Here is a 25,469-nt window from a genome sequence, read left to right as displayed (position 1 = left end):
TGGGACATTGAAAGGTGGAAAAAAGTTTTATTCTCTGACGGTCCAGATGGCTTCCAACGTTACTGGCATGACAAGGAGATCCCACCTGAGATGTTTTCTACCCGGCACAGTGGAGGGGGTCCATCATGATCTGGGGTGCTTTTTCATTCAGTGGAACACTGGAGCTTCAGGTGGTGCAGGGTCGTCAAATGGCAGCTGCTTACGTCCAGATGTTGCAGCGGGCATCCCTCATGACTGAGGGCCCTCGTCTGTGTGGTAACAATTGAATTTTAAACAGGACAACGCTGCAGGTCACAATGCTCGCTTGACCAAGAACTTCTTCAGGGAGAATAACATCACTCTTTTGGACCATCCTGCATGTTCCCCTGATTTAAATCCCATAGAGAACATTTGGGGATGGATGGCAAGGGAAGTTTATAAAACTGGCCATCAGTTCCAGACAGTTGATGCCCTTGGTGAAGCCATCTTCACCACTTGGAGCAATGTTCCCACTAGCCTCCTGGAAACACTCACATCAAGCATGCCCAAACCACTTTTTGAAGTTATGAACAAGAACGGTGGAGCTACTCATTACTGAGTCCTACTGAGAACATTTTTTGTTGTGGTTTGGAGAGTTTTTTGAGCGATGGTCTTAAACTTTTGATCAGCTGATGAACAGCCTATTTCAGTTTAATTTTTGTTTTCAATCAATTACTTTTTCAAAGTGAATTTTGTCTCACTCCCCCTTCTTGCTTTTGCATATTGTAGCTCTACTTGTGCAATGTGCAAAATGCAAATTCTAGCAATATTTCAACTGGTCTTAAGATTTTGATCAGGAGTTTATACCGTGTTATAAAAAAAGAAACAAGAGACAATGATGTGGTGCAGCGGACATTGTGACTAAGAGTTTGTATTCTTGCTTATTATTCACAGCGGTGAAATGCATGCACACCCCGATTTATATTACGCAATATCACATATGCATGGCTGTAGCTGTACAAAGTTACCCACACACACGCACGACATTAGTTGCGCTTTCAGATTTTCCCATGCACTTCGCATGTGGTAAATATATATACAGTATATGTTCGTGTGTTGTATTGTCACAGAAACTTGCATTGAAGGCATAGATCAATGCAGTACCACAGTCACACAGGGAGGGCGCTGTGACAAACTAGCAACACCATTGTCGCTCTTTTTCGCGGTAACTCAGTCCCTCCGCCAGCCGCCACACACAAGGAGAAGAGATGGCGGCCAGAGGTGGCTTTCAGTCGGCGTCCACCGGTGGCGGTGGCGGTGTAATGGGTCCTGGACCGCCTGTATCGGGCGCAGGACCAGGCATGGGTCCGGGGACTCCTTCTGGAAGGATGGGACCTTCGCCCGCCTCGCAGAACCACATGTACCGTTCCCCGATGCCAGGGCCCGGCTACCCGGTGAGTCTATCGCTCCCCATCTTTGCTTGCTGACGCCACTAGAACAAAGCCCCTTAGCAGCGCGTTGTCACGGCCAGCTAACCAGTAGCCGTTTTAAGCCGCACGCCACATTTTATAGCGCCATTAAAGTCTTTACTCCTCACATTTTCTGAACCTCTTACTTCAATGCAATCGACTAACAAAGTATAGTTTGTATTAGCTATTCCCGTGCCTTCTAACACTAGTCACTTAGCTTAGCATGCTAACAGTGCTAGCTGGTCGCTGTGGTGGTAATTTGCTTAAAAGTCACGGGATTTATGATTGTTTTTGTTAAATCAGCAAAACAATCAAACTGATGTTAAACACAGCATACGCATACTTAGCTTAATTCCTAGTCAATTAGTCCATTTAAGTGTTGTAGTTTTAAACAAGCGAATGAATGAATGGCTTCTGAAACATTGTGATCTACTTTATGCTAATGGTTGTAAAACGTAAACAATGTAAACCAAAGCATGTCAGTAGTCCATAAAGGGGAACTACTACTTGCTTTGCTTTGCACTTTTCCAATTATTTAGTGGTCAAACCCAGTGTGCAGTCTTGTCTTAGAATGTTCTTTTTAGGCTTGGGCCCTTCATATCTGAACCGTGTGCACACAAAACTTTATCTGTGTTGTGGATGTCTAGACAGTCAAGACATTTGGAAATTTAGAGTTGTGTGTAGGGAAAAATATTCTATTCGTAGTAACCATACACTTGGGAAATGTATTACAGACAACAAGCAAAACGACACTGCATCATCAATTGAGATGTTTTTAGTAGGGATGTCACGAGATTGGTTCTACGAGATGCGCCAAGTTTTTAACATTATTTTTTTAGAAAAGTACAATAAAGAAATATAACGAATATATGACAATATATTGCAATCTACTACTGCTTTACGCTCTTCTGCAGTCTGTGTGTATGCTACCGGCCCCGCCTCAACCCACAGAGACTGTATGACTGACAAAGGAGCTCACTCTGTTCATGCCATTGTTCTATGGAACAACCGTGCCAAGATGCTGAAACCAATGCCGAGAGTGAACCCTCTTCCTGTCTGTTTGGAGGTGGCACACCAGGAAAACCAACACACGTGTATATGGCAATATATTGAGGCCAGCATTTTCATTTATTGTGTGATTTAATTTATTTATCATAGTCCCGGGCCTAGTGTCCACGAGACATTTTTTTTTAGAACAAGAAATGTTGTCATGTCTTAATCCCGTGAGATCTTGTGACACCCCTAGTTTGTAGTGTTTCTCATGTAGGTAACTACGGCGGCCACACTTTGACATTGTTTGCTTGCAAAGGCAACCTTTTCATACAGGTCTCATGTCATGTTAAGCGGTGTACTAAATGTTTGATTGAAAAGAAATAAATTGTATCGAAAACATGCTTTGTACGGTCCTAGTTTCAATTCAGTTGTGCATAGCGATTCACAGTCGACTCTTTATAGGTGGATTCTCTCAAAACTTGTTGCCAATGTTTTGTTTTTTTCCCTACAAGGATACATTTGTATTAAGACTATTTAATAGAATTTTTTTGTATCAGTGGTCTGCAGTTGTCAAGAGTGCCGGTTGCCTAGCAACAAGCAACTTTTCAGAAAAGATGTAGTCTCCCCCCCCCCTTCTTTCTGAGCGTCCTTGACTGCTTTCATTCATACAAGCGGCCTTGTGCTGCATATTCAGAGACACATTACACTCTGAATAGCGTTGAATTCACTTGTTCTCGGGCAAATCAAGGCTGTGCAGACGTATAGTGTGGGCAGTCCCTATCTATGTTTGGGGTGGGAGTGAGAGGGGGCAGAGCATGTTCATAAGCCCGTTATTGTTGACAAGTCGTCATCTGACGCCCTTGCTGCCGTTCTCCCCTCTTCGTTGTTGGATTTCCTGCTGGAAGACAGCCGGCATCAGCAAGTTGAAGAGTTCTTGGGCGCCATTAAACTGCTGCGCTCATGCTGTCAGATACGAGAAGTCGGCTCTTTGAGTTCTTAGCGCACGGCTTGGTGAGTTTTTCTCCATTAGGACCTTGTTTGCAGTTCGTTGCTACCTTTACTGCAGACGACTCGAACATCTTTGAGATATACGACTCCACAAAAGTTGTACAATTTGGAGGAAATCAAATTCGGGGTAAAATATTCCTGAAAAGTCGCAACAAATTTTTACACAATCCTTGAGAGAATGTTGCATGACCTTAATGTCATTCAAGAGAATTGTTTCAGGCAGCTACAAAAAGAGTGACTTTGCTTTTTCTTTGGCTTTAGCCACCCACTGCTATTCATACATTGCATTAGCGCTTAACTTCTTTTACCACTTCTGTTTGTGATGTTAAAAAGTTGTATCGACACTCGATTTGTCATTAAAGTTGAGCTTAAAGTGTGTTTTGTTGTTTTAACATGTTTATATTACAATTATTACTTAATTTTACACTTGGATGTGTTATTAAGAATGTTAAAAAAATGATAGAAAGGTTTGAACCTGGAACTGACTAATTCACTTACCGTTATTTCATAAGCATACATTAGACTGAGAGGGTTTGTAATATTTCTACCTTGTGTTGTGGACACCTCTTAGTATGATACAGTGCAGTTCTACACCACTCCGACTTCCCTACAATGCATATTCTTAATAAATTTTTTTAATCAATATCTGATCAATTCCAACCTGAGTGTCATGGTTTAGTATCTGCTGAAAGGCTCCCAGCTGAAGATGTAATCACAGAGCAGCATTCATTCATGGGTCCTTGCCAATGGTGGTCTAAAGTAGCTGACGATGCAAAATTCAGCAACCACCACGGTTGTTTGGGACTCTTTGCAAGTATGGTCCTTCTTATTTACAGTGTTTTTTTCCATTACAGAGACCAGGCATGCCTCCATCCAGCCGCATGAACCCGCAGGGACCGGCCATGGGCCCACCAGGGTACGGCGGCAGCCCCGTGTCCCGTCCTGGGATGCCCGGTGTGATGGACCCTTCTCGCAAGAGGCCGGCCCCGCAGCAGATCCAGCAGGTTCAGCAGCAGAGCCGAAACCAGCAGTAAGTTAGTTTCACACAGAAGATCAATACCTTTAGAGACAGTCAGGTTCTTGTTACAATTAAAATATAAAAATAAAAAATAAAAACTTGTTTGATAACGTTGCCTTTGAAAGTGAGACTCCTACTAAAGACAAAAGTAGAATGTTCTCTGAATAAATGAGGTAATATTTGGAGATGTTAATGTACTTACACAACAGCTGCCTCTCAGTCATGATGACCTTCTTTTAATGTGTTTTGTACAGCACAAAGAAGAAGAAGATGGCTGATAAAATACTACCTCAGAGGGTGAGATGTAGTAGGTTTAGTAGTATTTAAAAAGAGACACCATGTATCTCTGAATGTGTGTTTTGTAACACCCCGTCCACTCTTCTGTCCCAGCAGATCAGGGAACTGGTCCCAGAGTCTCAGGCTTACATGGATCTACTGGCCTTTGAGAGAAAGCTAGACCAGACCATCATGCGCAAGAGGCTGGACATCCAGGAGGCCCTCAAGAGGCCCATTAAGGTTTGTTTCAGTTTGAGTCGCAACTTTTGGGGTTCTGGTGTTGCGCTGAAGAGTTTCAGCTGTGTGCCTTTTTACTGGCAATATTAAAGCCACCTTGACACTTGCACAAATTTTGTCCCCGCAGTGGTTCCCAATTATGTGTGCCAATGAGTTAATTTACAGTAAACAGGTGTGAAGTATGTGTACGTAAACTGTGCGGAGCTGCTTATCAGTGCGCAAAGAACATTTTGAAATGTTCCAAATTTCAGCCATACATAACCTTCGTGCCACTTGCGTGAAATAGTCTTGAATGCAATGCAACTGTATTAAAGCATGTCTCATTCTCACGAAGCGTTAACTTTTCCACCATCTATTTGAACAAGTTGCGGGGCAAATCTCAAGTAATTTCTGTAGCCTCTTGGATCTTCCTTGTGAAGTTCTGTTAATAACTGATCATAATGGCTAAAGGGATGTCTTCTAGTCAGCCATTCACTCACCCACACTGCCCATACTTTCCTTTTTGTAGTTAGGGTCATGCCTTCTTTTTTCTGCATTCTCTCCTGGTCTTCGGCAAGTAGTAATAGTACTCCAGCTGCGAGATAATATAGACACAATTTTTCTGCAACGAGATCTTCTTCTTTGGAGTTCCAACATTGTGTAGGTCCCTTGCAAATAGGAGTGGTGCCAACTCTTAGCGTGACGTCACACGAAATACACCAAACACCAAATAATGCCATGACTGCTTCACAGATGCGGGAAGTGGTGGTGACAATGTATACCAATGCAGGAGCAACATCGCGCGTATTATGTCATACACTAGATGTAAACAGTACTTGCTTAAGTGTAATTAAGTCATGCGGGAACGTGGCATTTCAAACCAATGTGCACCATTGGTGTGCCAAGTGGGTAACTTGTGCGTAAACAGAAGGCAAACTAGTCTTGACGCTTTTCAGGCGTACCATCGAAATGACACACATTGCCACGGCGAATTGTAGGACAATGCAGAGGCATAACATTAACCTTTTTTTTGCCTGCTTTAGCAAAAGAGAAAGCTTCGCATCTTCATATCAAACACCTTTAATCCAGCAAAACCTGATGCTGAGGATGGAGAGGGCACTGTTGCATCATGGGAATTACGTGTGGAGGGGCGTCTGCTGGAAGATGTAAGAGCCATAATTAAAACAGCATTTGTTTAATGAAATAGTACTGTTTGAGTCATTTCAATGTGCATTTTTTTTGTGTTACAGACGGCTGTATCCAAATATGAAGCCACCAAACAGAAAAGGAAGTTCTCCTCCTTCTTCAAGTCTCTGGTGATCGAGTTGGACAAGGATCTTTACGGTCCAGATAATCACCTTGTTGAGGTAAATCCATAGCGAGACATGTTCTTTTTCTACAACTTTTTACAACAGTCTTTGAAGCACTTTTCCCTCATTACTGCCTTCAGAAAGAGCAGGACCAAAAGGTGTCTGGTTTTCATGTGTTTTGTGAAAAAGGAGCAGCAGATGTTGTCATTCATTTTAAATTGTTTGCCTGAAAATACCGTCCCGTAGAATAAAAATAATGCCTTTGCCCCATTTTAGTGGCACAGGACCGCCACAACCCAGGAGACTGATGGCTTCCAGGTGAAGAGGCCCGGTGATGTGGGTGTTCGCTGCACTGTCTTGCTCATGCTGGACTATCAGGTATGCAGGTTAAGCCTATTATTAATAATAAATTGCCGTAGTGGGAGAAATCCAATATATTTTGACTACAAGATGGTTTTCTTGGTGAACCTAAACAGCCCCCTCAGTTCAAGCTGGACCCTCGCTTGGCTCGCATGCTGGGCATCCACACTCAGACCCGGCCGGTCATCATTCAGGCTCTGTGGCAGTATGTCAAGACCCACAAGTTGCAGGACCCCCACGAGCGAGAGTTCATCAACTGTGATAAGTACCTGCAGCAGGTGGGCAACGGCTTTCTTTCTGCAGCTGACATGATGGTTAATAGCCATAACAGTCCGACTGTTGATGTTGTACAGTGCTCCTTTCTCAGCCTCCTGTCGTCCTTGTATGGAGACGGTTTACATCTTTGTGTGTCACAGAGGACACAAGAGACAGACATAACAGGCGCAGCTCCAGAGCCTAAACACGACTGTTGTCCTGCTGCCTAGATCTGTCCCCATGTTAGCATTCAATGTCACTGAAAAGGCACCATATTTACTCATATGAGCTAAGTATAAATTATTGGTGCTCAATTTATTTTTCTGCCCAGAGATTTTGGCTCAAAATTAGTGGAAATTCTCCACTTAAGAGTTTTTCTTACTACTCCTACTTTTTGCGTCATCCCATTCTTGCTATCAGAGGTGACAACTTTCCCATAGGTGCTTGAAATTCTTCAAGATGCTCACATTGAGCTTTCAAGGCTGGAAATACTTTACAGTGAAAGGAATGATGACTATTTGAGGTGACTATGTGTCTAAATACATCTGGCAGACATTTTTACAAGATACAGTGCATGTATTTATTGATAATGAGGTTGTCTGTGATGTTTGTTTTATATGGGTGAAGTTCAGTATGTATGCATATTCAGTGGATCCCCACACATTTGTTATTCAGTATTCACAATTCCGTAAAGTCGCAGATTTTTGGTCGAAAACGTTGTTAATAATAGTCTATAATAATTTATTAATGCGTGATAATATGGGTCAAATGTACAGCATACATGTACCACTGTTTAAAAAAGCTGTTTTGCCAAGCATGAACGCATATATTTGCTCTGAGATGCAAAAGTGAAACTTGCATATAACAACCCAGCCTTAAAACTTGCAGTGAGGTGAAGTTAATATTTTATTGGAAGTCGTTACTGGAATTACAACAGGCAAGCAGTGTGGATTTTGTTGATGTGGCTTGGAAAAATGCCCTTTCCGACTACAAGCTAGGACGACCAGTGCCCTGCAGAGCAGTAGAGCCTGGTACTACCGCTAGACGCTTCAGAGTGGTGTGCAGAGGCAGTCGTTGCACTAGCCTGTGACTCCTGATTGATCTGCTCTATTGATTATTATTTGTTAGTGGTGAGTACTTAAATATTTATTTTATAATTTAAAATGTGTTTAATAAGTGTGTGAGGCATATTAAACTTTCACCGCTAGTGGACAATGAGAATTGAAAAGAGAGGGTTCTGAGGGTTCCGTCGCTTATATTGCAAATGTTGATACGAAATCAGAGTAGAACGTCAAGCCAACAGGAGGGTTTGGAGAGGTAGGAGCGAGCAGTGTGTTTAAAAAAAAATTCACTGGTAGGTGTGGTATATTAACTCCTGCAAAAAGTGGGCTCTATTGTATAAGGATATATATTTAATACAATTTGCCAAAGTGTTGGAAAAGCCTGAAAATTGATCTTGATCTTGTAAGTGCTCTTAAAAAGGTGTATGACCCCTAAAATTAGTTTTCTTTCAATAAGATATTCGAGACCCAGAGGATGAAGTTCTCTGAGATCCCACAGCGCTTGCATGCACTGCTGATGCCTCCGGAGCCCATCATCATCAACCATGTGATCAGGTAGCAAAACATCAGGCACTGCCTCTGCTGCACTGGGTCGTGAAATAACTCCAGACCGAGACCAGACTAGATGTGCGCTTTGTGACATATCTCTCCCTCTGTCAGCGTGGACCCTAACGACCAAAAGAAGACTGCGTGCTACGACATCGACGTGGAGGTTGATGACACACTGAAGACCCAGATGAACTCATTTCTGCTATCCACGGCCAGTCAGCAGGAGATAGCAGGGCTGGACAACAAGGTAACAAGAGCAGGCTCTAGGTGGTGTTTAGATGGTGGAACTGAGCTAGTCTTTTATCCACCATGGTTGTTTTGTTTTATATAGTGTAGAGCACCACTGTCTCACCATGATTCTGACATTCTGTCATTACAGCCCTTGCACTAAGTGTACCTAATGAAATGACCAGTGAGTGTATTATAGAAACATTGAGTGCGCTTCATGATACTTCAATCTGCAACCAGTTTAAATGTAGCATGATTAAATGTAGCATGAAGGTGCTGCTCCATTAAACACAGACTTGTTACCGCTACAGATGTCGCCAGCGTGCTGCGGCCAATTTCATACAATTCTGCTCCCAATGTGTTTTGGCCTTGTGTGTCATATTCTCTCTGCAAATCCGTGAGGTCATTCAGGTCCTCTCTACATCCTGCCAGTTAGGAAGCGCAGGGTGTCCCAGCTCTTTATTTTGGAGATGGTGACTCCTGCTGGTCAGTGACGGTTTTTCAGCCTGACATTTTAGTGAAAACAGTCATCCACGATATCAACATAATCCAGTGTATTCAGGTTTACGTGCCTTTCAGACAATACCTCGCCTCTCACACTTGACGCATGCTCACAGATCCACGAAACCATCGAGACCATCAACCAGCTGAAGACCCAGAGAGAGTTCATGCTCAGCTTTGCCAGGGACCCTCAGGGCTTCATCAACGACTGGTTGCAGTCGCAGTGCAGAGACCTCAAGGTGAGGCTATACATCTATAACTGTCCCTTATTACTCAAATCAACAATCATAGTTTTTTTACATTAGTTTGGAGTGTGTTGCGCAGGACTATGACTGTAATATATGGGGGAGGGTCATAGATGTCATTGTATAACTGTCATTTGTATAATTGGCCATGTGTGGGGAACTCAAAAGGTGAGGGGGGGAAAAAAAATTTTTTTAGAAATACAAATGAACTTTCTTCTGTCGTCTTTTTGTGTTTTTGTTTTTGTCACAAGCTAGACGGCACTATCTGTCACTGCTTTTAGGTGGGGGGGGGCACAGCAGCACCCGTTGCTCGAGAAGAGCGATACAGGCTTTCATGTTAGTCTCCAATTGTCCAAAGAGAATCTAGAGGGATCTGAATACTCAGTAAAAATAGTGACAGTGTTGGTAACAGTGATGCCTCCTGCTACGTCTTATTCTATGGCAGACCAGGTGCATATAAGGTGTTTGAAGAAGCAGAGTTACAATGTCATCTCACTGCACAGAGTTGTAATGACAGGCTATATTCACAGTCCGATTATTATGTGTTTATGAGCCAGAGCGAATGTAGTGCCAAATCTTTTTGTGGCGAGTCACCCCAATACACCAGTTTCTAACGTGTGGGTGTGTTATTGCTTTTTCAGAAATGTCTTACTGACAATCTGCAATGCATAATTGATGCTATTTGGGTGATATTACAGTACTACAGCGTCGTACACAACACTTGAGACTCTAAAGTACTCACGTCATGCTCAGACACTTCCCTTCACAACCACTCAGGTGTGACAGCATAGAGCCGAGTGTGAAACATTCAATAACGCTCAGCCAAGTGCTCGCCTCACTCCCATCCACAGAGCAACAAACCGTGAAGCAGCCATCGCACACCTGCTGGCTGCGCTCTGCTGAATCTGACACGTCACAGTGCTCTAGTTCCACATGTGCACACATTTACGTGAGAACAAAATGTCACTCATCCACCACTGCATCACCTAATGCAGCTTTCTCATGTAAACAGACCATGACGGACGTTGTGGGCAACCCAGAAGAAGAGAGGCGAGCAGAGTTCTACTACCAGCCATGGGCTCAGGAGGCCGTCTGCCGCTATTTCTACTCCAAGGTGAGCCTTCAGCGGTGCCTTCATGTAGCTGTGTGCATGTCGACGCTGCAAAGATTAATTCTTATTTTGTTTGGTGTTCTAGGTGCAGCAGAGAAGACAAGAGCTGGAGCAAGCCCTTGGCATCAGGAACACCTAATGAACTCCATGTGACGTTCTGCGACAAGTGATTAGAGATGTTGTAGGATGGCCATTTAGGATGACAAGTTTGTTTTCCCTTTTTTTTTTTTTTTTGGTTCACACTTTTGCTTTTTGAGCACAATGATTTTTGCATGTCTTAACGTTACATTCCTCTCCCATGTCCACTCACATTGAACACCCCGCCAAAGTCTGGAATGTGCATAAATGAAAATGCAGACGAGCAGATTGTACCCAGCAACAGTTCATTTATCCGGTTCTTTACAAAAAAAAACATTGACTTGACTCGTGCCGATATTGTTTGAAATCGTACTCGAACATGGTGCCACTCGTTCAAACATGTAAACACAAGGTGCCATTGTAGTTCATTCTATCTTGAACTAATATTTCCCTTTTAATTTGAGTAACCCTTTTAATGAACTATGTATAGTACTTGTCTTGTTAGCTAGTACAGGAGATGATCAAGGAAGTAGCTAGTATCAGTACCTCTAGTCCAAATAGGTTTTTTTGTATATACTGAGCGGAAGATGAAGTCAAATTGTACCTCTTATCCCATCAAATGTTTTTTTTCTAAACTTTTGTCTAAGCTCAGATAGTAGAAGCTGTATTTATAATATTAATAATAATCAGCTTTTTGCTCTCCCTAAACACGAATGCAGCGGTCACTTAGAAAAGGCCGCAGGGATGAATCCTTCATTAAAGTGCAGCGGAGATGCAAAAAGAGCTGAGGCTTCACTGGCAAAGTCGCGATGAAGTGATTAAATGCTTGTGTTGGGGCGAGTGACTGATTAGGAAACCACAACACTGGGGAAGTGACTGTAGTATTATTTGAATCTTTTTCATGGACCAAACCTATTTTTGTGTATGTTCTTGTCATAATAAAGGATATGTAATGATAATAGGCACTCCGTTCCATTTTGCTTGATAGATTGATAAGATAGAAGCTGTAACATTTAAATCAAACATGCACATGCAGCTGTTTGAAATACATTACATATTTGTTGGGACTGTATAAATTATATATTGCTTGAATCATTATTTAGGAAAATATAGACTCCTGATCTTAACCTTGAGTTGAAAAAGGTCACACTGTTTTAGTGAAGGTTTCAAGTAGAGCTTCAAAATGCAAAAAGACATTTTTAGCAGGCAGTTTATTGCATTTCAACTTAAACATGCTTTTATCATCTGTTCAAAACTTTGAGACCTTTTAAAAGGCACAATGTGCTCCAAAATTTGGATTCTATTTTGTGTGTGTTATTCACACTGTCATGACTTCTGGATGGCAAAGGCGAAAAAGCATTCTGTCTTTAAAAGTGGCAGGATTGCTGAGATGCATGAGCAGGGCCTCTCACAACACACCATCGCAGCTGAGTAGGGGTGTCATAACATCTCGTGTGTCAAGAACTCCCGAGATTAAATCGGGACAAGATTTCTCATTCAGAAAAAAAATTTATTGGGGGCATGAGGCCTGGGATAGTTAATTACACAATAAATGAAAATGAACATGATAATTTTGCCGGCCTCACTATATTGTCATAGGCGTGTGTCATTTTTCTCATCTCCCCCATCCCAACAGACAAGAATAGGGTTCGCTCTGTGCATTGCTTTCAGCACCTTGGCGCATGTGTTCTGTAGAACAACGGCGTGAACAGAGTGAGCCCATTTGTCAGTAGTCTCTTTGTCTCAGTGAGTAGAGGCAGTGCCAGTAGCATACATACAGTGTGCAGAAGAGAGTAACATAGTAGAAATATTAGTAGATATAGTTATATATTAGTAGTATATTAGTAGATTGTCAGATTTTTTTCCAATGTACTTTTTGTAAAAGTAAAGTTAAATCCCGTCTCGTCTTGTTCTCGTAGACCCAATCTCATGTATCATCTCGTCTTGTGACACTACTGATGAATCATTTTGAATTTCTTAAAAGATCCTGAGGGTTATGGAACAAAAAAGGTGAGTGGTTAAACCAACAAAATTCCATCGGTGCTGACCCTGAGCATCTGGTTGTCTGTCTGTCAAAACATGGGATGGTCCTCAACCCAAATGAAGGCCGTTACTGGTGCAGACTGCAGCCCAATAACCATCAGATGCCATCTGCAAGGGATGGGACAAAAAATCAGAGACAAAAAATGTTATTAAAAGCGTTGTCTCTTCAATGCCACACTATTTCCCATTTGGACTGTGCCAGGAAGCACCAATGATGTGACAATAAAAGGTGGAAGAATTTTTTATTCTGACAAAAAAGTAACCTTGACTATCCTGATGGCTTCCAACGTTACTGGCATGACAAAGACATCCCACTTGACATGTTTTCCACGCGGCACGGTGCGTGGGCACCTTCAATGGACCAATAGAGCTTCAGGTTGTGCAGCGATGTCAAACCGGCTGGCTATGTTATGTTGCAGCAGCCATCCCGTCTGCCTTCTTCCAGGAGAAGTAACATCACTCTTTTAGACCATCATACATGTTTCCCTGAGCTGCATCCAATATTTGGGGATGGATAGAAGGCAAGTTTACAAAAATGGTCATCAGTTCCAAACAGTAGATGCCCTTCTTGGAGCCATCTCCACCACTTGGAGCAACGTTCCCACTAAAGCTTCCTGGAAACACTTGCGTCAAGCAGGCCTCAACCCACTTATGAAGTGATCAACAAGAACGATGGAGCTACGCATTACTGAGTCCCACACATTTATTCCTTTATTTCAGTAGTTAAAAAAAGTGAAACGCAAATATTTCAAGACTGTATTTCATTTCTTAATAATTATATATATAATTACACAAATATCGTAAACATTGTCCTAATTTCTAATAGCGACGCGTGACGTGACGTCATAACTAAATGACTAATATAAACACAACAATCACTTCGCATTAATTGAAGAACTCGCACATTACGTCATCGCAGCTGGGCGGGTGGGAGAGCGAGGTGCGCGCTTGGGCGAGCACCAAGCGCGTGCCCGCTATAAATAGGGGCGTGTTCCGTCTGGCAGTGTAGAAGTCAATGATGGCTGCTCCCAAGAAAGTCTGTGTGGTGGGCTCCGGAAACTGGTGAGTAACTGCTGGAAATCTTTTTTTTCATCCAAAAAACTAAGTCTTGTTCTTTGTGTTGTTGTGATTATCATTACGTAATAATAGCATCCATAAAGTTCAAGCCATTCATCTATTTTTAGCAGTCTTAAGAATGACCCCTGCTGACCTTTGATGGCTCCACACAAGCGGCCTTATAAATGAACGAAAACTTGTCTGCTAACACAACTGTCAGTCTCACACACAGCTTGTGTTTAGAGTAGGATGTATTCACTTACAAAGACATTGCAGAGTCTTGTTTGGCATTTTTGGTCACCAGGTGGAATTCGAGTCTTCACCTGGTGGAATTAGGAAGTACTTGTCCTGTTTACATCTTTAGACGTCTCAACAATGGCAACCCGTCACCCTTAATAGCGGACATGTCTTTGCAGCCCCAATGCACACGTAACCAACCCAAACACACAGCCTCTACATCTGGGCGATACTGCAAATGTTGGTATCAAGCCGAGACCAATTAAATGGAAGGCCAGCATCGGTGATACCCGCAAGAAATTAGACATTTTTCAAGATTTTTGAATGATTTTGCTTTTATTTTGTTGATCATTATTGTAGTCAGAATAAAACACTTTTAGGCATAGCTTAACATTATTGATAAACATTATCAATTGAACAACATTTACATAAAACAATAACAGTGTCAGTGAAATAATATAATTATTTTTGTTTATTACATACATTTGTTTGAGCATAGTAATGACAATAGTGCAAAATAACAATTATTACTATGGCTCTCAGTTTTGCTCTCAAAGTCTTTCTGTATCCAATGACTTATTCCCAACAATAACAAACAATATACAATGTAAATGTAACACTATAAACAATGCAATCATCCATCCATCCATTTTTGATGCCGCTAATCCTCATTAGAGTCGCAATGCAATCAACAAAACATTATATTTATAAAAATACACAGAGTGACTGAAAAATAACAATATAATAAAAATATACAGTAGATCCAATATTGATGCTGGCCTTTGTATTGATTATATCAATATTTGGATTGACCCCCCACCACTAACAGCAACTTTTCAGTGTGACACCTGTGGTGCTCGACACGTGTGTTTAAGTTCAAGCTGTAGTTGTCATAGAAATGTTAATAATGGAGTCTCATTGACAAACAGGATCATTTCCCCTATAAGAAATAAAAAAGATCTGTTCCAGGGTCACACTGAGGCCATCATAAAACCTTAACTGTACACGTAATGTTCCGAGTCACATTTTAAAATTCTTAACTGTCATGTAAGTGTAAAAATAAGATAAACACCTCCAAGATTAAATGCTACGATAGTAAAACATTCACATCCCTCATGTTTTCTTCATGTTAAAGTGTAAAAAGAAGTTAACCGTGGTAAAAGTGCTTTCTGCTTTTGCTCTTTTTAAAAAGTGTTTGTGTTATGGCGACCTCTTTATGCTATATTTACAGTGTTGTTCCCCAGTCCTTTTGAAATAAATGCCACGAAAAAAGCTAAACCAGCACAGAATGAATCCTTCCATGCATGCTTTCGTGTGACGGTGGTTCAAACGCCAAAATTTGTGCAACTTAAGGTTGCATTTTTCCCGATCTCTTTCTGTCTTGTTACGTTTTTGGGTGAGTTTGTAAGCTAAAAGATCCATGATGGTGGCCGCAGGGGCTCGGCCATCGCCAAGATTGTGGGTGCCAACACGGCCAAAAATGACAAGTTCGAAACGGTGGTCAACATGTGGGTCTTTGAGGAGATGGTGGACGGCCGCAAGCTCACGGAAATCATCAACACGGATCATGAGAATGTCAAATATCTGCGCGGTCACAAGCTTCCTCCCAATGTGGTGAGTTCCTCCTAACATATGCACATGTTAGGGGCGCTCCGATGGATCGGTCACCAATCGGTATCGGCCATTTTGGTGAAAAATCACAAGATCGGCAAATGCCGATAAATGCCTTTTAAAGCCGATCACAAAAGCCGATACCTATACCGCACTATTGCAGCCCATAGCGATCCTTTCTTGCAGTGTAGTGTCTTAACCTACCTAACGTCTTTGGCAGCGTCGTCCTCCCACTTTTCCCACAATAACAACTCAACTACCAGCACATGCCACGTAAACTATCTCACCGGGGTAGCACATTAAAAAACTTTAATATGGCATTTGAAGAACAAACACTTAACGGAGTATGGTGAGTTTTCGAGATCATCCATCAAACGGCAGCTAACGCAGCCATGTGGCTAACACTCGCCCGTATGTGTGACAGTCAGAGGGCTAAGCTAATACCCCGAAAAATAAGTTAATTTATTGCACGAGATGACCAGACTTTCTGAGCAGTGGAAGACCGAGTTCGCAGAGTGCTTTCTCACGTACTTGGAAGTTTAAAAAAATCACGTTGCCCCCTCTTTATTAATTAATTACTAATTTTATTAGTAATTACCTATTTTTGGGGTCCCTTGGCAGTCAAGGGACCTTGGAATTGTCTGGACTTTTCCCCTTTATACGGCACGCCTGGCCAATAGCACTCGTTATAAATACATTGAAAAATGTATAATTAATCCACGCGATCAGTATCAGACGATTTCAGTCCTGAATGATTGGTATCAGAATCCGCAAAGCATAAAATCCTGATCAGAGCATCCCTAACACATATACACACATATTGTATGACGATACAATGGTAGAACAAGAGGCTTGTTGGTGTCATTAGGTGGCTGTCCCAGACTTGGCCGAGTCTGTGAAGGGAGCCGACATCCTGATGTTTGTGGTCCCTCATCAGTTCATCATCAGAGTGTGCGACACCATCAAGGGCCATATCAAGAAGGATGCTCACGGTGTGTCGCTCATCAAGGTAGCGTGACCTAGAATAAAAGCCTTCTACAGTCCTCACATTTCAACAAGCATTTTATTATATCTTAAATAATAAGTCAACTTGGATACACTTTGTATAGTACAGCTTGTATAGCAGTAGAAATTTACCATCCACTGAAAATGAGTCAACACACATTCATTATGGTCTAAATAGTTGGCAATCATTATCTTTCCCTCAAAGAAACTGCAGCTCTCCGGTGCCAGCAGCACTCATGCAGCTGTAGACTGTAAACGCTACCACCACCATGCTTGACTGCAGACAATACAGAATTACTGTATCTTGCTACTCGTGTTGCCACGTCTATAGACAATAATGGCTGTGTGTTGACTGATTTTCAGTAAACAGTAGTGTAGTATCTATACTGCTATGCAGGCTGTACACTGACTACTCTAAAGCATATCAAACCTTTCTATAATATTGTTCCATCAGAAGATTTGCTGTAATAAAAATGCTTGCTGAAATGTGAGGTTCGTACTCATTTCTAGGAGCTACTGTAAGTGAACAGTGCTTGTGTCCGCTGCAGGGCGTGGACGCCAGTCCAGAGGGTCTGAAACTGATCTCTGAGGTCATCCGAGGCAAGCTAGGCATCAGCATGTCGGTGCTGATGGGAGCAAACATCGCCAGCGAGGTGGCTGAGGAGAAGTTCTGCGAAACAACCATCGGTATACTGATCAGTTTAGTCCGTGGGTTACATAAATGTAGCTTTTTCACCAAAGTGAGGATACGCCTCACATCTCAGTAAGCATTTTATTACAGTATATCGTGTCAATGAACAATACTATCGAAATTCAACTTGTATCGCAGTATAGATGCGCTATCCACTGAAAATGAGTCAACACAGCCATTATTTTCAACAACAACAACAAAAAAAAACACACCATAAAAGTGTGTCAGAACATAAAGCAGCTTTAAAAACATGTCCAAACGCTTGTCATAAAGTACATACAATATGAGAATATTATATTATTGATATTTCTTTTGGTGTAGGCTGCAAAGACAAAGCCCATGGGCCCATACTGAAGGAGCTAATGCAGACCACTAACTTCCGCGTGACCGTGGTGGAGGAGTCCGACGTGGTGGAGATCTGCGGGGCACTCAAAGTTTGTTTGAAAACACTCGCCCACGACCCTGAACAGGAACCTCCAAAAACATAACATCCTCCTGTAATGTGTCTTCAGAACATTGTGGCGGTGGGAGCAGGCTTCTGCGACGGCCTGGGCTTTGGTGACAACACCAAGGCGGCGGTGATCCGCCTGGGCCTGATGGAGATGATCGCCTTTGCCAAGGTCTTCTGCACCGACGGCCCCGTCTCGGCCAGCACGTTCTTGGAGAGCTGCGGCGTGGCTGACCTCATCACCACCTGCTATGGCGGACGCAACCGCAAGATTGGGGAAGAGTTTGCCAAAACGGGAAAAGTAGGGGTAGCACTTAAAAAAAAAAAACAATTGATTTGCTTGTCCAGTTGGATAAAAGTGAGAGTCTTTGTGTTTGTTCAGACAATCGAGCAGTTGGAGAAGGAGCTACTGAACGGTCAGAAGCTTCAAGGGCCAGCCACTGCAACTGAAGTGCACCAAATTTTGAAGCAGAAAAACATGGTGGAGAAGTACGTGTCTTTCTGGCATTTGAACTGGCCATGCACTCTTGCTGGTAGAGTGGTGGTTCACGAGATGATATTAGATGACTTCCGTGCAGCACACTTGGGATCAATTCACAATTCATATCACAAACATTGACAGGTGCTGCAAAAACGCGAGTCATTGATCCTCTGTATGACTGGATCATTTAGTTATTTTTATGGACCTACAGCAAAAATCCTCTAGCTCACGGGCGCTCACATTTTTTCAGCCTGCGAGCTACTTTTAAAATGACAAGTCCCAAGTAGTTTAATGGCTGTGGATCGATTTTGAGCCTGACCAAAGTCAGCAAAGGCCCTATCTGATTGGGTGTTTCTTTCCTGAAAGAATGTCCTGGGCCTGTTAAAGATGGTCAACATTTACGATCCAAAATCCTGTTGTGTGGTGTTCAACAGCATCTGAGCCACTCAGGAAGTGAGCGGACTGAAGCAGACAAAACAAATAGCAACCGCGAAACTGAATAAATAAAAGATAGAATATCATATTGACTAAGCCAACATTTAATCCTTTTTTTTATCCTGTGGGTCTCTGTGTTACGGCTGCATCCAATAGGTGTGTGTGTGAGTGACGAGAAGAAAAGCTCTGACTCAGCCAGGTTTGGAATCGTTTTTTTTATTGGCCCTCAGTATATTGTGAAAATAAAATAAATTCATTCTTAATGAGATATATTATATGATATTACACTAATTAGCGTTGTCACCTATAACACAAAGCTAAAACGTTGATGTTTCCTGTACCCACAATGGTTGTCGTTATTATTGTCTTTCTGCAGGTTCCCCCTTTTCACTGCTGTCCACCAGATCTGTTTCAACGGCCATCCTGTGGCAGAGTTCATCGGCTGTCTGCAGAACCACCCCGAGCACATGTAAAGGACTGCTGCTACTGATGATGGTGATGATGATTAAGACTCACTGTGGAGCTGCTGCTGTATGCAGCAAGCAAGGGTACTCCATATCTCTCAAACTGAGCGTCCGTGTTAAACTACTGTTATCACTGTTACGTAACACCGCTGTGGCCTTTCGCTGAATAGAAAGGCCACACGTTGTTGCATAAACCGTTAACCTCCAAAGAATTACTACACCGCCTACGCACAAAAGCAATGCCCAGTTGCACAAAATTCATACTTTTCTCAAGTGCCTTCATTTGTTCTCTGTGCTTGTTGACGTTATTTATTCGGGAATAAACTGTAGAACTCTTTTTCCTTTTGGCGTCCTTTTTAATGTTTTTTTATTATAGCTGTCACTGAGTGCACCGATGCCTGCAGGGCACACTTACATGCAGCCTCCTTGTAACCCGGCCTGTCCAGGCTTTAGGACTGCCACTCTAAACGTTTCACCTTTACCATTTTCTACACTGTACCATCTGACCTTTTCAACAGTGCAGCCCCCAAAAATGACTGGTTGGTGGTTGTTGTCCCTGTATGTCACTTTTAAGTACCTCCTCGTGAAACAACAAAGGGGTGTGAAGGACTGGTTCCTTCTTGCCAGTAGCCTCTACAGCATCACCATGCTTCAGCCAAGTCAATAATCTTGTTTAGACTGGGTTTGAGAATCCTTTGCATAGTTTTTGAGTCAACTGTCCAACAAGATTTCTAATTATAACAAGCTCCAAAGGGGCAAATGGCTATCTATAATTAGACAGACTTTCAGCTGCATCATCTTTCTTCACAGCACGGACAGATAGAGATATTACACCACTGTCTGTCAGGCTAATAATACATATCACACAGACATGGGCAATGAGTCAAAAGTGTTTCAAGTGTCTGGGACAGTTGAGGCAACTTGAAAATGTAGAGTGTAAAATGTAAACAAGCCTTGACTTGAAATCTTCAAGACGCTGCAGTTTCCTAGCTGCAATACGACCAGTGACCACCTGGCTGTGCTGTCGCCGCATCACTGCACTCTCGCCACCTTAAACACCCCTTTTTGGCTATCTTTGACGATGACAACCTTTCGAATAATGTCACACTGTGATTGTTAAAACGTAAACCATCGAGTCAAAATACTGTAAAATTGACTTTGAAGCCTGTTTGCCTCATTCGACTCACTTCCTTAATTCCAGTTCCCATCTTTTGGGCGTAGATTTGTCAAGTTTATCGGTAAATGGCAAGGAATTTATCGAAAGTGGAACTCATTTACCTTCAAAATAAAACCATGTAATTCACCATGATGTGTGTCTCACCATGATGTGCGTCGAACCTTGATCCAGGTTAAGTTCTGCTATCACAGGCATGCAGAGCTCAGTTCCACTGGGAAATAATAAAGTCGTTGCTCAATGATGTAATGATGTGCAAACCACTCGTCCATTATACTTGTAGTGTACTGTATTTGGGAAACTCCCAACCGGAAGTGTACTTTCTCGTCTCTTGCGGTGCGGTAAACTTGAGCGAGCCAAGCCATCATCCGCGAGTAGGGCTGGTTGAAGACAGGGCGCCCCACAAGTTTCACACATCACTTTTTCCTCCGGGCAACAAGTTTATATTCTTCTCTTCGCCCGGGGACGGAGACGCGGAGTAAACATGGCTGCCCTTTCAGCCTGGTTTTGGAATGAAAGGTTTTGGCTGCCTCACAACGTAACATGGGCGGACCTCGCCGACCAGACTCCCGGAGTGGAGTACCCCAAAGCTGGACACTTGTATGCCGCCCTGCCGTTGGCTTTGGGGTTATTCGCCGTAAGGATGCTCTTTGAGAGGTTCGTACTCTGCTTGACTTCTGTTTCCTCCACAGAGAACAGAAAATGACTTTTAAACCGTGGCCCCCGGAGGAAGGATGGGGACAAGCTAGCATCAGTTAGTGTTAGTGTTAGCAAACGCTCATTAACTTGTCATGGATTTCCTCATCACTACTTTTGTTCACCACAGTTCATAACAGACCTCTTTATTTTATGATGTTTTGTGTTTCCATATAAGAGCCTTTATCAGACCAATGGGGAGCTAAATGTGTATATTGAACTCGATGTTAATTACATTCAAAGTTAGCCATCTGTTGGACCACGCCCCTTTTAGCATTTGAACATCAACAGAGCAACGCATGAGAAATAAAATCATCTTTAACTGGAATAATGCCCACGCAAGCAAGAATCCGTGGAGAGCCCTCAACAGGTTAGGTTGAAAGATATGGGACAGTCATAAAGAAAACAATGCACATAATAACAGCACTAGCCAGCTCAGGTTAGGTTGAAAGATATGGGACAGTCATAAAGAAAACAATGCACATAATAACAGCACTAGCCAGCTCAGGTTAGGTTGAAAGATATGGGAGAGTTATAAAGGAAACAATGCACATAATAACAGCACTAGCCAGCTAACCAATGACGATGCTATATACTATCAGTGTGATACAGTAATGACATTGTGATATATTGTACGATATTTTGTGTCATTACACCGACATCAGGCGTCACTGCTGTGACAACATTCATGTAATTGTGTATTCACCCCATTCATCGATTATAGCACAAACATTGTATTGCAATATTACCAATTTCGTCAAATTTCAAGTTGTTGTGAATTACTCCGCGGTTGGCACCCTGAAGAAACTTTAAAATGTACATGTTCATGTACTGTAAGTCTCCAACAGGTTAGGTTAAGAAGTACCCCGAGTCAACAGCAGCACTAGCTAGCTAACCAATAATGATGCTACTTCCCAGTGGTGGGATACAGTATTGATGTTGTGATATAATTGTATTATTACACAGACATTGGATGTCACTGCTGGCCTGCATCATGTAAGGCTACATTCACACTGCAGGTCAAATCCGATTGTTTTGCTCATATGTGACCTGTATCAGATTTTTTTTTATGTCAGTGTGAACAGCACAATTCTGATTTTTTCAAATGCGATTTAGGCCTGATTCGTGTGTGGATGTAAATCCGATATGTATGCGTTGCGACTGCAGTATGAACGGTCAGGTCGCATATATCTAGCAATGTTACAAAAGCTTGAAATGTGATTAATTCTATCTGATAAAGCATGACTTGAACTTTAATTTTGATACCTCATTCACTTCTCTACCCCAAATATTAAAGAAGTTAGAACAGATTTTATACCGGAAAACAGTGCCTTTGGTCCCCATTGCTTTAACATTGAGTCAAGACAAAAGCTGTGATCGACCCACGGACCTTGGCAAGTAAAGTGTAACGGATGCCAGCCTGTGAGGCTGTGCAAGTGTACGTTGGTAAACCTCACTCCCTCTGCCTTAAGAGCTGCGTTGAACACGCGGTCGACAGTCCAGGCTTTTGGCCGTGTGGTCAGCGCTCTCGCCTCCCATTGCGAAAGTCCAGCGTTCGAGCCCCGGTGCGGGCGGTGCGAAACAGGGCGTGTTACACAACCATACTACAAAATGTATAATAACTTCAGACTTGAAACTTTAAAGGTACTCACTGGTGTAGGCAAAAGCTCTTCTTGTTATCTGAAAATTATTTTTAAAAAGTGTTCCTGCCACACGCACGCTACTCGGAACAGATGTCACAGCAAGTTGTCCACAAACTGCCATAGCCAAAATTCTTGCCTTCTTTCCTCTTAGTCTGCTACGCAGTATCATTTGGTTAAGAAAATATTGACTCCCGTTGCACAAAAATCTTTGAAATTGCCACAAATGTGCATCTGCACACACACTGCAGCAATCTTTACTTCCGTAAACACACGGAAATCGGTTCGACGTCATGCTTTTGCGCATGCCTGTCAATTCCCGGCCGCTTTGCGTCCACATTGAGAAATTGCATTTTTTGATAATATACACAACCACATAAAAAATTGTATTTTAACAAAAAATCCGAATTGGGCATCATACCCTCCAGTGTGAACTTAGCCTATGTGCCATCGCACATAATATAGGGTTAATATATTATTATAGGATTCTACCAATATTAACAAATTATTGCAATAATGTCCCATTGTGAGTTACTCTGCGAATCTTACCATCTTACCGTCATAATGTTCAAGCCCCTGCTAAACCTTCCACGCTGCAACGTGATGCCAAGGCATGTGGTAACAACAACGACAAAACACATTTGCCAGTCAGCTCCACACTTTGCGACAAAGCCAATAGGACATGTCTTGAGGATATTTTTCAAACCCTTGGCAAAGCAAATAGTTTATGAGTTTAACCTTGACTGTTGTTGCACAGTGCAGAAATGATCTTACATTATTTTATTGTTGGCTCATGTAAAGATAAGGCCTAAATCTTACCTACTATATGACTTCTGATAGGAGAGGAAGAAAGGAGTGGTATTTAGCCAGATTGTTTTATGGGAGGTGTCGGCGGGACAACCTTTGTTGCGGATGAGAAGGGGTCACTTTTCAGTTTAATGCTGGATTTTAATTACATGCAGTAGTCATTTAACTTAAGTTACCTAAATCATATGATTATGAACTGTTGGTTTCTATAGCATTTCTAAGCTCTTTAAACCTCCTATTAAGCTACTGTATTAGGTAATATCATTAGACTTATGTGTTAGACAGTTTTATTATAGTGGAACACAGTTTTTCCCATAAGAAGCAATGGAGATGGAGCTAGATGACCCCATCACCTAATTTGCATAATTGGCTAATGTTGTGGGAGAGGCAAAAAGTGAGTAAAACATGAAACGCAAGGCAAATGTTCTTATAAATACATATTAACTTTCTTCTGTTGCTTCTTTAGAATTTTTTTTTAAATGTCACAAAAGAAGACGGTGCCGCCTGAGAAGCGAGACACAGACTTTCATGTCAGTCACCAAAAGTGTCCAATAAAACCAGAAAGATTTATCAGTACTGACTTTTTTGAAAAAGAATACAGGGTTTCCCCTAGGATTTTGAAGCTGTGGTGGTGGGCGGCATGGGAGGCGGACTGCTGCTTCTGTGTTATGCTGCGTCGCTGTGGCAGGATTATTTTTTTTATATTTAAATTTACTGTCGCTTATAATGTCAACATTAGGGTCATTTTCACAGGCTTGAACAACAAATGCATTAATTAACTTTTAGTGCCTTTTTCTCTCCCTTTTCTTCCACTCCTTATCTGTCAAGTGCTAACAGGGCAGACAGGGTATGATGGACTACATTATGCTGTTTTTGTAGATGAATTTATCCATCCCAGACTGTAACTATTTACTGCAAAAGGAGAGAAATAATAATTACTTTACTAAGACTAAATTACGTGTTACATTATTTGGATGGCTGTGCATTTATAAATCCTAAACCTAGACAGGCTGACTAGAAATAAGACAAATATTCTTATATATATTCTTTATAAGATATTGATTTTTTGCATTGTTCAAAGTAAAATGAAGACACCTTCTGTAGTGGAACACATTACTCTCAACTAAGTGAGTGAGACACACACTTCCTTGTTCACAGCGCTGTGTTCTTGCAGATGAAATAAACCTTGTATGAAGTCACGTTACCATCGTAATAAACTGTCACACATTCGATAGTAGTCATAATTAAGGGAAAGCTAGCCCTCCACACGGCTAACGTTATGTTAATATTGTACATTAACCTTAATCTTACTGATACCTTCTCAGACAATCCCATCATAATGTGTTTACTAGCAAGGTAGCACTAAATCTGCCTGAATATATGGGAAACACTGATCATTTGATACGCAAATGGCAAAATTAATTTCTTTTGTAAGAGTCCGATTTTTAACCCAAATCACCTGTTGACAAAATGCCAAAACAGAAAACATTAAATGTACTATTGAAGTCGACCTGTTGTCGCTTTCTCCATATTGTACTGAGCAGCCAGGACAGAGACGTTTGTACTGTTTTCAACATCATGCAATCACTACAGTGGCTTGTGTTCCATTTCCTGTTCTATGGTTATCATCACACGTTTCACTCATACCTTTATGTGGTGGCCGCAGTAATAAGCCACATTCGCAGCAAAATTCTGACGTCTCAAGAGAGTTGCCGAAGTCTTACGTGAGGTCATGCATGTGACCACCCCCGAATAGCTGAGTGGCTTATTTTTCTTTTTTAATTGTGCACCTTCAAATTCTGAGGTCCCACTGTAATGTATTTAACATGTCACGGAACAAACATGGATGCTCAGTTCCAGAGGGTCGGAACAGAACATCTCAAAATTCCCCTGAGAAGGGGATTAAATGAGGAAGAAGTGATTCCAGACATGATTTTTACACTCTAATTAGTGCCAGTCCCTTCTCTCTGTGTCCTTCTGATGGCAGCGTCTTTCTCACGATGTGTGCACAATAATTACATCATGTGAAACTCGTGACCTCTTTC

The 25,469-nt window shown here is 42.0% G+C and overlaps 3 protein-coding genes across 4 annotated transcripts in view; all 3 read left to right on the top strand.

The window, feature by feature from the left end:
* Positions 1-1,192: 1,192 nt before the first annotated feature.
* Positions 1,193-11,594, top strand: smarcd1 (SWI/SNF related, matrix associated, actin dependent regulator of chromatin, subfamily d, member 1). The gene is made up of 13 exons (XM_054785747.1): positions 1,193-1,412; positions 4,283-4,458; positions 4,701-4,743; positions 4,840-4,962; positions 5,982-6,104; positions 6,189-6,305; positions 6,525-6,626; positions 6,725-6,886; positions 8,382-8,479; positions 8,585-8,720; positions 9,319-9,441; positions 10,460-10,561; positions 10,644-11,594. The coding sequence occupies exons 1-13, from the start codon at positions 1,227-1,229 to the stop codon at positions 10,695-10,697; spliced, it is 1,545 nt and encodes a 514-aa protein (XP_054641722.1). The 5' UTR covers positions 1,193-1,226; the 3' UTR covers positions 10,698-11,594.
* A 2,038-nt stretch (positions 11,595-13,632) lies between these two features.
* On the top strand, positions 13,633-20,399 carry LOC129186364 (glycerol-3-phosphate dehydrogenase [NAD(+)], cytoplasmic-like). Its single transcript, XM_054784569.1, has 8 exons — positions 13,633-13,741; positions 15,409-15,586; positions 16,452-16,592; positions 17,137-17,275; positions 17,601-17,713; positions 17,792-18,028; positions 18,110-18,216; positions 19,020-20,399. The coding sequence occupies exons 1-8, from the start codon at positions 13,695-13,697 to the stop codon at positions 19,114-19,116; spliced, it is 1,059 nt and encodes a 352-aa protein (XP_054640544.1). The 5' UTR covers positions 13,633-13,694; the 3' UTR covers positions 19,117-20,399.
* Positions 20,400-20,627: 228 nt separating this feature from the next.
* cers5 (ceramide synthase 5) overlaps positions 20,628-25,469 on the top strand; it is a 29,108-nt gene continuing 24,266 nt past the window's right edge. For both annotated transcript variants that reach the window (XM_054784198.1, XM_054784197.1), the window contains exon 1: positions 20,628-20,938. In XM_054784198.1, the coding sequence (XP_054640173.1) occupies positions 20,766-20,938 (173 nt within the window). In that variant the 5' untranslated portion in view covers positions 20,628-20,765. The remainder of the gene's footprint in view (positions 20,939-25,469) is intronic.

Source organism: Dunckerocampus dactyliophorus, chromosome 8 (assembly GCF_027744805.1).
Source record: "Dunckerocampus dactyliophorus isolate RoL2022-P2 chromosome 8, RoL_Ddac_1.1, whole genome shotgun sequence".
NCBI classification, from domain to species: domain Eukaryota; kingdom Metazoa; phylum Chordata; class Actinopteri; order Syngnathiformes; family Syngnathidae; genus Dunckerocampus; species Dunckerocampus dactyliophorus.
The sequence above is the reverse complement of the archived record's forward strand: the minus strand, read 5'-3'. Positions and strand labels throughout refer to the sequence as shown.

What these genes read in the sequence shown, in the direction of transcription:
- LOC129186364 (XM_054784569.1), top strand. Translation starts at nt 13,695, where the DNA reads ATGATGGCTGCTCCCAAGAAAGTCTGTGTGGTGGGCTCCGGAAACTG. An exon ending in ACAAGCTTCCTCCCAATGTG is followed by an intron (nt 15,587 to 16,451) that starts GTGAGTTCCTCC and finishes TGGTGTCATTAG; the next exon opens with GTGGCTGTCCCAGACTTGGC. An exon ending in ACGGTGTGTCGCTCATCAAG is followed by an intron (nt 16,593 to 17,136) that starts GTAGCGTGACCT and finishes TGTCCGCTGCAG; the next exon opens with GGCGTGGACGCCAGTCCAGA.
- smarcd1 (XM_054785747.1), top strand. Translation starts at nt 1,227, where the DNA reads ATGGCGGCCAGAGGTGGCTTTCAGTCGGCGTCCACCGGTGGCGGTGGC. An exon ending in CCCTCAAGAGGCCCATTAAG is followed by an intron (nt 4,963 to 5,981) that starts GTTTGTTTCAGT and finishes TGCCTGCTTTAG; the next exon opens with CAAAAGAGAAAGCTTCGCAT. An exon ending in TAGCAGGGCTGGACAACAAG is followed by an intron (nt 8,721 to 9,318) that starts GTAACAAGAGCA and finishes GCATGCTCACAG; the next exon opens with ATCCACGAAACCATCGAGAC.